This window comes from Anguilla anguilla, chromosome 17 (assembly GCF_013347855.1).
Source record: "Anguilla anguilla isolate fAngAng1 chromosome 17, fAngAng1.pri, whole genome shotgun sequence".
Lineage (NCBI taxonomy): Eukaryota > Metazoa > Chordata > Actinopteri > Anguilliformes > Anguillidae > Anguilla > Anguilla anguilla.
The window spans coordinates 11,472,311-11,483,674 of NC_049217.1; the positions used below are offsets into that span (position 1 = coordinate 11,472,311).

Below are 11,364 nucleotides of genomic sequence, written 5' to 3' on the forward strand. Positions count from 1 at the left end.
CACAACTAATCAACATTTTATCCATCAGAGATAGAGCCGTTCAGCACACACTATTATTTCCACAACCCTATTGCATACAGCTTTTTTATCAGAGTATCAATAAAGTTTTGTCAAAAAAATAATTCTATGGGTGAAATTAATCAGACAAGCTGCTTTCTAAACAGGTATGTTCTTCATCAACAGAGGCAATCTGGCGAAATCTATTCATCCTAAAAGATGATTACTGTGTTTCAGTATTTTATTAGTTCTACTTATTCAGGGCGACTCAGATAACATTTATATATTACAACATATATTCAGTCATATATTTAGTATTACTGGTTAAGTGTATTGCAGCACTGGATAACAAACAAGCAGCCTTCTAAACCATTTTCCCTAACAGTGAGTCTCATTAGGCTACCCAAACATACATTTTAATAACTCTTAATCAGCTTTTGCAGCCGTGATCAAACGAACAGTCGGTTATTCTGCATGCAAGTCGTGGCTCTTCAGTAACCTTAGCTCTCCAGGGTGCTGACTCACCGCCGTGGGGTCCAGCTGAAAAGCTTGTCTTTTGTCCTCTGCTCTGTACACCCACGTACCACTATTATGACGATTTACATCTAGCTTAAGCCCAGGTGAAAAGATCCCGTTATTAAACGCGGAAATTGTTCGTTTCTGACTGATATAGCGTTTCAAGAAGTGATAATAATATGGGGAATTTATTTTGTTCGGCTCTTTGCACCTTTCACCTATTTGGATGGCCATGTGTTCAGGTTAAACAACTAAGAACCTACACTATTGATAATTTCTTTCTTTTTTTTTTGATCTTACCATCTGAAAGCGTAATTTATCGGTGTCATTACGCTACCAAAGACGCGCGTTCTGAACTGTGGTTCAGAAGACCAGCGTGTCAAGACCCGTTATGTGGTCCAGACCTCTTGGAATACTTACAATCATCGTCGACGCTCCCCTTGTGGTCAAAAGGGGTGGTTATATGGAAAACTCCAACTTGAGTCTAACCATTGGAAAAAAGCGTGACGCTCATGTCCGACCAATCTGTGTAAACTACTAGATAAGGTGTATATCTTGATAATACACAAAACAATCCTAGTAATGTTTTATGATAAAACATTAACTTGCTTGTGGAACAACATAGTTCTGAGACTTCCCAGCTGAATTGGCTATCCCCCCCTCCCCAAAAATACGGATCTGTGCCACTCACGACGGCAGAGCCGCGATACAGTTAAGACACACCCCTTTACATCATTGGTCAGTTTTAGACAGGTAGTGGACTTTCGGGAATAAATGCCGATAATTTGACAAGTGAGCTATTGAGGACTAGCGAAACGACTTGGAGCGCGAACCGTCCGTGATTAAAACATATGCTACAAACTACTGCAACAAGGTGCACTGGAATCGCCCACTCGTTTCTAAATTTTAAAGGGCTGAAAAAAGTTTGAAACACGTAAACAGGAATTTTTCTTTTAATCTAGATTTCCCGATCTAAAAGCTAAACAACGCGCACGCAGAAATGTCTCTGGCCGTGAAGGAAAGGACTGTAGTCCGTCTTGTGTTCTTTGGTGCCGCGGGGGTTGGCAAGACAGCGCTGATTCAACGTTTTCTGCAGGACAGCTTTGACCACAAGTACAAGCCTACAGTTGAGGAGCTCCACAGTTTGGAATATGACGTCGACGGCGCCAAGATCAGAATCGAGATCATGGACACTAGCGGTAGCTATTCTTTCCCGGCGATGAAGAAGCTGTGCATCCGCAACAGCGACGCGTTCGCCTTGGTCTACTCCATAGACAATTCCGAGTCGTTCGAGGAGGTGCAGAGGCTGCGCGAAGAAATACTGGATATAAAAGATGACGCGTTCGTCCCAATCACCGTGGTGGGCAACAAATTGGACCTTGAGAATCAGCGTCAGGTGCCCATCAAGGACAGCATGTGCACCGTGGAGACATACTGGAATGCTAGCTTCCTGGAGGCTTCGGCCAAAGGCAGCGTGAATGTGACTGAGGTGTTCAGAGAGCTCCTGCAACAGGTGAACCTGCTCAGCCGCTTGAGCCCCGCGCTGCGAAGGCGCAGAGAGACTATTCCTAAAGAAAACGTCAGGCTACCCAAGAAGCCGCCCATGAAGAAGGCCAATAGCTGCTCTATCTCCTAGAATTCGGAGCCACTAGCCATACAGGGAGATCCACGCGTGACTCGTTAGCACGAAACGCGAGGGGATTGCTGAAGCAGCTTAGGCTACAAACAGGAATGCAGAATCGAAGAACGCAGGCAGTATGTGCACTGGACTGCATGTCATCACAAAAAGCTGCTTGACAGGATTGATGCTTACCGGTTAGGGTAGAGGTTCTCAAACTCTCTTCTGGGACCCCCTTTGTGTATGAAGGTTTTAAACCTACCCAATCTTTTGATCAGTTAAGGTTGTTGACAACTGAAGTTTTAAGTGTTTCATCCTACTTCCTTTAACATAACACCGGTCAGGATTGTTTGTCATTGTCCAAAAATTAATTAGTCTCAGTGACCAAGTTTCCACACTTTCAGTAGAACCCCACTAATTTCACCCTGCAGTCTAGAATGTAAATAAAAAGTTTCCAAAGGAATCATTTGGTATCTAGTACATTATAGACAATGAAAGCATTACTTTCTGATAAAAAGTGACAAGAATGGCTGTTTCTAAAATAGTGTGGCCTATAAGATGCCAAATCATCCGTCATTAAGTTTTAAACGCATCTACAATGAATAGGTTGTTGCAATACAGGGGTTCCAGTCTTGGTTGGGAAGAAAACCAGCACACAGGGTCCCCAGGGCTGAATTTGAGAATGCTTGGGTTAGGGCAGGGTTACTCAACTCCAGGTCCTGTCTGCAGGTTATTTTCTCCAACCATGCACTACAAATACTTGCAGACACTGGCTCACAGGCCCTGGAGCTGAGTAGCACTGAGTTAGGGTTACAGATGACAAGGCAACAAAAGCGCTCTTTTTAATTTCAACTCCAAAAAGTGTGCTTTCTGGTGTTAAATGGTAGAGGTTTTCATTTTATTAATATGTAATTTTTTAAGTTTATCCATTTTTAACCACACATTCAGTGGCTTTATTATTTAGTTGTTTGGTTGTTGTTGTTGTTGTTGTTGTTGTCATTGTTATTATTATTATTATTATTATTGTTTTGTGAGGCTGCTATGGTGATTGATGACAGAAAGGAAAGACAAATGAATTGCTTTGCTAAACATAAGTAGAGTGAGGCTCCATAAACTCCCTGTCAGTTACTGTCATCATGAACCAGTCAAAATATAAATTTTGTATTCCATGGAAAAGCATAGGTTTCAGTCAGTGAGCCTTCAAAGTGAAATGTGTTTTTGGTTTCTTGAAGCCAAACTGTTATGATCAGAAAATAAAGATTTAGGTTGATAAATAATCCCACAGTACCACTGTTTCAGTCAATTTGTTGAACAGCCTGTAACTTTTTATTTTAAACACTCAAATATCAACTGTTATTTTGAAAATTATTTTTGTTTTGTTTATCGGACTTTTTTTTTTTTTGCGTATTTCAGTTCACAACATAATACATGTTTCACAATGAGCTATACTGTGTAAAACAAACTACAAGAACAAAGTTCAATACTGTTCATTTACAAATGTATTTGATCAATTAAACATACATTTTCTGATATTAAGTATTTGTGTGTTTTATATTTTCAGGAGTACTGCTGTGCTCTGGATTAAGATGGGACGTGGTTGAAATATGACATCACAGTCGACTTGTACCAAAGCTACAGTTCGAGCATTAACTAAAATACTCTTTCAATGACATGGAAAATCTCAAATTAGCGAAGATCACCTGTTGAAAATTAGTCAAGGGAATCTAAAAATTCACAGTGTGCAGCACTTCTTTATTTATTTTAAATTGAGCACAAACATACATGACTTATTTCAATATCTTTAAAGTCGCTTACAATAAAAATAAACCAAAGGTTAAAAAAATATACAGAAAAAACCCGTACGATCTTTACTTATTACCATTTACATTTTTGTGTAGTGACGTCAGCGCAAAAATGTCGCGAGGTTTCTCTCCGTATATATGGTAGCGGAAGCTAGCCCTCTTCCTTCTTCCTGTTCTAATCATCACGTAAGTAAGATTGTGCTTGTGAGATCAGTGAAGGGATCGGTCAAATATCCATTAAAAATATTTACCATCGTTCAGTTTTACATGTTTCCCATATACATTTATTGTAAGTTAGATTGGCTTTAGCAGCTTTGTTACTGTATTGATTGAATTTATAAGTAGAAAAAGTCACGGTGTGTGGCCTAGGTGCCTAGCTGCGATGCCACGATTCTCTTCACGTCTACCCTAGCGGACTAAGATTAATTCCATCCTTAGAGAATATCCGTTGAATTGTATGCATTTAACGAATTACATTCCAACAGTTCCATTGCTAGCTCGGTAACATTATATGAGATATTGAATGGTACAGACCGTCTAAGCCTTTAATTGTTTCCTCAGCAAATGGCGGACGACGCCGGTGGTAGAGGAGGTTTTCGCGGAGGTTTCGGCGCTGGCGGCCGTGGACGCGGTCGCGGCCGTGGCAGGGGACGCGGGAGAGGTCGTGGGGCCAGGGGAGGCAAGTCCGATGACAAGGAGGTAAGGAACCGGCACTACGATTCTTGTCCGATTTTCATGTACCGTTATTCCTTTTTGACCACCTTCTTGTGGAACCTTTGTTAAAATAATTCATAGCCATTTTGTCAACGTGATTTTCCTTCTGCCACAGTTAAACTTACGTAAAATATTTATTCGTTATTGGTCAGTTTAAGGGTTTTTTTGCGGTTTTTTAAGTACATGCTGTCATTATTTAAAGCCCTTATGTGCATTGGAGTTGAAAATTTCTTCCAAGTGACATTTCTTTTGGGTCGGTAATCACGTGGCATCCCCATCAAAATCCTCATTTTAAATATTGTTTGTCTTTAGTGCTTTATTGCATTGGTGACAGAAGTGTTCACTTTCTCTGAAATGCTTTTTCAGTGGGTGCCAGTGACCAAGCTGGGCCGCCTAGTCAAGGACATGAAGATCAAGTCCCTGGAGGAGATCTACCTGTACTCTCTCCCCATCAAGGTGTGTGCAAGTCCTAAGTAGATTGCATACAAAATGTAATCAGTCACTCTGATTAAGTGTCCATTAAATGGGATGTACATACGTGCATATAATTGTATTCTATTTGAATGGAAAGTCGTCTCACCTTCGGATTGCCAACTGTAGCAGTACTTTGGTTGGAACTGACTTTGACAAGCCATACAATGTGCCAACTCAATTCTCAATTTCCCTGTTCACAGGAGTCTGAGATCATTGACTTCTTCCTGGGGTCCTCACTGAAGGATGAGGTGCTGAAGATTATGCCTGTCCAGAAACAGACCAGGGCTGGGCAGAGAACCAGGTTCAAGGTGGGGGCCCCCCCTTTTTTGAGTGAGATTGGAGATGCCAGCTGTCTTGAGCATCTCCAATCTCAAAAAAAAAAAAGAATTTGCACCCAGGACACCTAATGTGTCCTGGGTGCAAATTGATAAATTATGAGAGAGATGCAAAATAGTTTGCTTTGAATGGTGAATGATGGAATGCCACAGAGGATCGAGACTGCTGTATTTTGATTTGCTGGTGGGGGATTCTGCTATTCCATAAAGAATATCCTTGAATTTCTTAAGTAAATGTTTAGTTGTGTGATGGTGTAGTATGTTAAAAAGAAAGCACCTTGAATTCTGATATGCTGTCGTACAATGACTTATTTTTTTTTTGGATTTAGGCCTTTGTTGCCATTGGTGACTACAACGGTCACGTGGGCCTGGGTGTGAAGTGCTCCAAGGAGGTGGCGACCGCTATCCGTGGTGCCATCATCCTGGCCAAGCTTTCCATCGTCCCTGTCCGCCGTGGTTACTGGGGCAACAAGATCGGCAAGCCCCACACTGTTCCCTGCAAGGTGATTGGCCCACCGCTCCCATTGCTGATACGTTCCTGCTGAATCAGGAGCCAGCAGATCTGTCTAGCTCACACACTCAGCTTATAGCTTGAAAATTTTTTTCTGAAAGACCGGCTTGAAGGAATCCCTGGGGGGTGTTGGTTCTATCGAGCACTCACAAATATCCCCCTTAAACCCTAGAGTCATTGGAATGTATTGTTTGAACTGATCTTTCCATATTGTTTCCCTCTCATTGAATGAAAAGACTATAACTGGGCAGTGGCTGAACAAAGCTCTAGAGTTGGGTTTTTCCCCCCCCATACTGACGGTCCTGTTCTGTCCAACCAGGTGACAGGTCGCTGCGGTTCGGTCCTGGTGCGTCTGATCCCGGCGCCCCGCGGTACCGGCATCGTCTCGGCTCCCGTGCCCAAGAAGCTGCTGATGATGGCGGGAATCGACGACTGCTACACCTCTGCTCGCGGCTGCACGGCCACGCTCGGCAACTTCGGTGAGCTTCGTCCCCGTACGCCGGCGTGCCGGGGAGGAACTGGACAGGGCTGACTGTTTTATGAATGAGTCAATTTAGTGCCCTTCATGGAACTCAAGGTGTTTTATAGCGGGAGTACAACCTATTAGAGCAATATACGGTTTGTAACAGTTGGGGTATCTAGTGGAGTTATAGCCCTTTGCTTAGACCAGGGGGCTGAAATCCTAGTCCAGGAGGGCCACATGATCTGCTAGATTTGTTAGCTGTAAGTTGATCCGTTAAGGCTGATTCATTTGCTTTGACTTTTCTTGGGTCTAACATGACCACCTGATGGTCAGAATGACTAAAATGCTATCATGAGTAAATTCCCACTATTGAAGGAACTGTGTGGGAGTTTTGAGGTAAAAATAAAAACCAACAGACCCTGTGGCTCTCCAGTACCTGCCTTAACAGGCATTTTTGTAAGTGTAATCGGACTTCTAGTAAGACGATTGAATGCTCAAATGTGAGTTTGGAGTTTTTCATTCTATTCTACCTGAAAAATGACTTCTGTGAGTGGGTTATGTGTAACATTGAAGTCGCATTCTCTCAGCTCTGCTCAACTGTACCTGTCCTGTGGTATGGTTGTCGTCAATGGAGAGAGAAAGTATACTGAGCACAGCAATGCACGGCAGGAGTGTACCCCCCAGTGGTCTTCCTGTTCCCTTACCAGTGTTCAACATGACATCCTTTAGTTAGCGTGTGTGTGTCTGGGGCTCTGGTCTGGAGAGTAACCATGTCTGTCCCTTTTACAGCCAAAGCCACCTTTGATGCCATCTCAAAGACCTACAGTTACCTGACCCCTGACCTCTGGAAGGAGACTGTGTTCACCAAGTCTCCATACCAGGTATGTTTTGAAATCCTTTACCATAACGGTCAAGATCAGTTCATGTGTTGAAATTTTTCAGGTGTTAACTGCTACAGTGTTTGTGTGCAAGGAGTTGAGTGAAGAATTTTAGGGTGGCAAGTGCAGTTTGAGGTAAATCTAGTGATGACAGACTGGGTGATGAGCACACAACTGGTGTTGCAATCTGCTACTTTCCATTAATTAGATTTGTCAAACCCTATTTATGGAGAGCAGTCTCAATTCATATTAGCTGGTGACTAAATTACCTCACCCATGTCAGGGTCATTGCTAGATTACTGTAATTGGGCAAAGTAGCCCAGGTATGAAGGGATGTGAGCCAAAATGGCTGCCTCGCCTCTAAGTGGTCAAATGTGAATGTCTTTTTCCCCTCCTCTTTCCCTGCAGGAGTTCACTGACCACCTGGCCAAGACTCACACCAGAGTGTCCATGCAGAGGGCCCAGGCTGCAGTGCCAGCCACTTCGTAGATTCTTTTTTCTACACAAAAGGGTTGAATAAAACTTTGAAACTTCAATGTTATAGTTTGTTTTTTTTTAACTGGGCCCCAGGGGCAGAGACTGAGTAGATGGGGAATGGTGGCAGTTTAATCCACTGCCACAGAAAGGGAGCGTATAGGTAAATGCAAGGTATGTATGCAAGTCTATATGTATATAGGTGTGCATAGATACTTTCAACCAAGTCTGTTTCAACTGATTACCACAACATTTACCAAAATATTGAGATTATTCACATTTCACTAACATGCAAGCTTGGCAAGGGTTGGTTTTATAGAAAACCCATTCTACTGCCAATGTTAGTCTATGCAGATTGCATGGCTGTATGCTTGATTTTATGCACCCGTTAGCAATGAAGTAGCCAAACGCACTAATTAGAAGGGGTGTCTACATTCACTACATGGCCAAAAGTATCTCAATTAGTGTGTCTCACAAATCTCCACACAGCACATCAAATACATTATATCTGCAAAGAGGTGAGAGAAGCACTGGGTACAGCATAATTTAGCCTTTGGTTGCACTTTCGGTTAAGGTGAATAACCAGACAGATTAATTTCACAATAAATCCTTTTATTTTACAATTTCACATGGGGACAGAGAACAGATGTGAATCCAGACAAACAATTCAGGCTGTCAGGCAGCTTGTTTCTGGCTTTCGATCATCCTGTGCTTCTGTTTCATCAGACATTTGCGCGCACTTCCGTAGGCCCCAAGGTCACCGTCTGTGCACACAGAATGGAGAGAATATCAGAACACTGACTGGAGAAGTGGCCACTGCAACAAAGATGTCATGCTTGTGATGGACGGCTAGTAGCCAATAACTTGTTGCAAAATTATTCTTGTAACCCAGTGCGGTCCCAACTAACACAAAACACTCACAATGTTGCAGCAATGTAGTAACAAGAACACTAGGTTGGGTTGTAATCTGAGAAGGACCAGTGTGGTCTTTTGTTCTAGCCCAGCAGTGAAACTCCTGATTCAACTAAAGGACTGAGTCCGAAAAGAGTAGTGTTACTGAAAACGTGTTTGAGTAATTTAGCATTATTGAGAAGGTGAGTTTATAGATCTCTGCCGAGCACAAACAGGTCTAGTTAAGCGCTCCGTCAGTAGAGATGGAAGCTACATGAACAAACTGAAATGAGGCCGTGCTCCTTTTACAACAGTTCATGGGCAGAGCATGCCTCAGAGTCACAGCCTGAACCCAACAAGAATCCCATCATCCACTTTCACCCCACCTCCCCCTCCCCTTTCACAACAAGGTCCCCATCTCCACTGCAGCTACACTGAAAGCGTGAGGGTCACTCACAGCGTGACTGGTAGGCCTTGGTGACTTGGGCGAACTGCTGCAGCTCCTTGGCGCAGTTCTGCTGGTTGCTGTTTCCCTCGCGCTGCTGGCACGCACGCAGACGCTCCTGGACCACCTTCACGATCTCCTGGTCCACTTTGCTGCGGAGGCAAGCACACAGCCCTGCTCACTGCAGAACGCCACAGAGCCGCTACCTGGCTTTCACCCTGGCCTTAAACTGAGCTTTACATTCTAAATACCGTGGTGAAACTGGCATGGTTCCTACAAGTTATATTCCTGGTACATATTTAGCTAAAGAACAGTTGATAAAATACACAAAAATAAATTTCAACCATTTTTCATGAAGGGATTCATGAGTTATTCCAGAAATGACCATCAAATTAGGTTTGCACATAATGGTGACCCAACATCTATGGTGACCCGCCTTGTGTAAATAAAAACTTGCTTATATTCTGTGCTTCAATGCTGTTAAATGCATATGGCTAAATTAGTAATTGGACTCAATTAAGGCAGCATTAATTGGTTGGAATGAAAACCTGCATACACACACCCCTCCATGACAATGAGTTTGAGACCACTGGCTTACACCATGGATACTCAAAGCTGGTCCTCGAATACAAGTCTGGCCCTGATTTTCTTTTCTTACAGGTAATTAACAAATAGGGCTACCGATTGGCCAGACTGTCTTCACACCTGACTCCCAGGTAAAGGGAGGGTGGAAACCTAGCAGTTCTTAGCCTTTGAGAACTGCGATTTGTCTAACAGAGCCTTACACAATTGGGAGGGTGACTCAAAGCTTTAAAAATATATATATGATCAAATCCCTTTCTACTGTTGGCATACCTTGACTTGTACATGATTACCTCCATCATGTGCAGTACATCTTCCATGAAAAGCTTTCTAACATTTAGCAGCAGAAGCCAAAGGCCATATCGCTTCGAGCCTCACTTACTGGTCTCTCCGCCACTGCATCTCCGCCTCATAGTAGCAAAGGTAGTCTCCAAACTGGCATTCGGTCAGCTCGGGAACGCGGCGGTACTGCCGGTGGTAGTAGTAGTACTTGTTCTTCTCGTGCAAGCTGTCCACAAAGCCTAAAATATTCCAGAGATATTCCAACTTTTCTGCCTCAAGAAACTGGCAACAATATTGCCATGCATCCACAATTTACCAGAAGAATAGGTAAGCCAGTTATCGAACATTACGTTTCCTGCCAGTGCAATGTATAACGTTACTAGCTTGCAAGCCATTAACATCCCTAGCCGTCCGACAGGTGACTACTTATCTAGCTACTAGTCTACTACATGCACAATGACCGTTGTGTCAATAACTAGCAAGCGTCACGAAATTTATTTCGCAAAAGTTAGCATACATGCATAAAGCAAGTTAGCTATTTTGTATTAAGCCTGCTAACTTTTAACTAACCGTGCGCAACAACACTAAACCAAGTTACAGTACAACCATTAACAGTTATATAGCTAACGGTAGTAGCATAGTGGCCTAGCTACCTTCCGACTTGCCTCAATAATTAGCTAGGGCGATGTTATGCCAGGTAGCATAAACATAATCAAAGTTATAATATTAGGTTGAAATATTTCTGAAAAAAGTATAAAATGTCCTCTATAAGCAACATCTTAATTTGCACTACTACCAAGCCAGCTAGCATGCAATACGTTTCACAATTTTACTATAAGTGGGTACTGGCTAAAGTTATCGTAGCATTACATAGAAAGCTAGCGCTAACGTACCTTTGAATGTGGAGACAGGAAGGTCCACCGAGTAGTAGAACAATTTAGTCAAAATCAGCGCAGGGTTGGGAAGAGTCGTCTGTTTGTCTACCACCGGCGTACGTCGAGGAGGCTCTGGGTACGCGTCTTTATCATAATCACTCGGCATCTTTATTTTATTTGAAAGAAAAATTAAATTCTCCTCAATTCGACCTCAGACGCTCTTGCTCAAGTTGCGCATGCGCGGTTCAAATAACACAAACGTAAAGGTCAAATCATGTTAAAATTAAGATCAGACCCGGGATCATATTTCACATTGGGTAACTATGCGTAAATTAAATAATCTTACTGATACATTTGTAACTCTTAGTATATACCGTTTTATTTTATTTTAACAATTTTTTTTATTTTAAAGTTCAAAGGTGAAAGGTTACCGGATGCTTGTGTCACAGGTTCTCTTCTCTGCAATAACAAGTTTTTAAAGATGAAAATCATGTCCTGCCTTTGGGG

At 42.6% G+C, this 11,364-nt stretch overlaps 3 protein-coding genes and 1 non-coding gene across 4 annotated transcripts; 3 read left to right on the top strand and 1 right to left on the bottom strand.

The window, feature by feature from the left end:
- The first annotated feature begins 1,257 nt into the window (after positions 1 to 1,257).
- On the top strand, positions 1,258 to 3,907 carry LOC118216338 (ras-related protein Rap-1b-like). The gene has a single exon (XM_035397434.1). It carries the CDS (start codon positions 1,514 to 1,516, stop codon positions 2,147 to 2,149), a length of 636 nt encoding a protein of 211 aa, XP_035253325.1. The 5' UTR covers positions 1,258 to 1,513; the 3' UTR covers positions 2,150 to 3,907.
- Positions 3,908 to 4,471: 564 nt separating this feature from the next.
- On the top strand, positions 4,472 to 7,844 carry rps2 (ribosomal protein S2). Its single transcript, XM_035396976.1, has 7 exons — positions 4,472 to 4,632; positions 5,014 to 5,103; positions 5,322 to 5,429; positions 5,786 to 5,959; positions 6,287 to 6,446; positions 7,220 to 7,311; positions 7,717 to 7,844. Exons 1-7 carry the CDS (start codon positions 4,498 to 4,500, stop codon positions 7,795 to 7,797), a joined length of 840 nt encoding a protein of 279 aa, XP_035252867.1. The 5' UTR covers positions 4,472 to 4,497; the 3' UTR covers positions 7,798 to 7,844.
- LOC118217468 lies at positions 7,008 to 7,149 on the top strand. The gene has a single exon (XR_004763220.1). It is a non-coding gene; the product is annotated as a small nucleolar RNA SNORA64/SNORA10 family (small nucleolar RNA).
- Positions 7,845 to 8,373: 529 nt separating the features above from the next.
- ndufb10 (NADH:ubiquinone oxidoreductase subunit B10) lies at positions 8,374 to 11,122 on the bottom strand. Its single transcript, XM_035397748.1, has 4 exons — positions 10,876 to 11,122; positions 10,083 to 10,221; positions 9,131 to 9,270; positions 8,374 to 8,546 (listed from the first exon to the last, which is right to left on the bottom strand). The coding sequence occupies exons 1-4, from the start codon at positions 11,021 to 11,023 to the stop codon at positions 8,458 to 8,460; spliced, it is 516 nt and encodes a 171-aa protein (XP_035253639.1). The 5' UTR covers positions 11,024 to 11,122; the 3' UTR covers positions 8,374 to 8,457.
- Between the last annotated feature and the right edge of the window lie 242 nt (positions 11,123 to 11,364).

What these genes read in the sequence shown, in the direction of transcription:
- LOC118216338 (XM_035397434.1), top strand. Translation starts at nt 1,514, where the DNA reads ATGTCTCTGGCCGTGAAGGAAAGGACTGTAGTCCGTCTTGTGTTCTTT.
- rps2 (XM_035396976.1), top strand. Translation starts at nt 4,498, where the DNA reads ATGGCGGACGACGCCGGTGGTAGAGGAGGTTTTCGCGGAGGTTTCGGC. An exon ending in GCAAGTCCGATGACAAGGAG is followed by an intron (nt 4,633 to 5,013) that starts GTAAGGAACCGG and finishes ATGCTTTTTCAG; the next exon opens with TGGGTGCCAGTGACCAAGCT. An exon ending in GGCCACGCTCGGCAACTTCG is followed by an intron (nt 6,447 to 7,219) that starts GTGAGCTTCGTC and finishes TCCCTTTTACAG; the next exon opens with CCAAAGCCACCTTTGATGCC.
- ndufb10 (XM_035397748.1), bottom strand. Translation starts at nt 11,023, where the DNA reads ATGCCGAGTGATTATGATAAAGACGCGTACCCAGAGCCTCCTCGACGT. An exon ending in TCCTGTCTCCACATTCAAAG is followed by an intron (nt 10,222 to 10,875) that starts GTACGTTAGCGC and finishes GGAATATTTTAG; the next exon opens with GCTTTGTGGACAGCTTGCAC. An exon ending in ATGCAGTGGCGGAGAGACCA is followed by an intron (nt 9,271 to 10,082) that starts GTAAGTGAGGCT and finishes TTGCCTCCGCAG; the next exon opens with CAAAGTGGACCAGGAGATCG.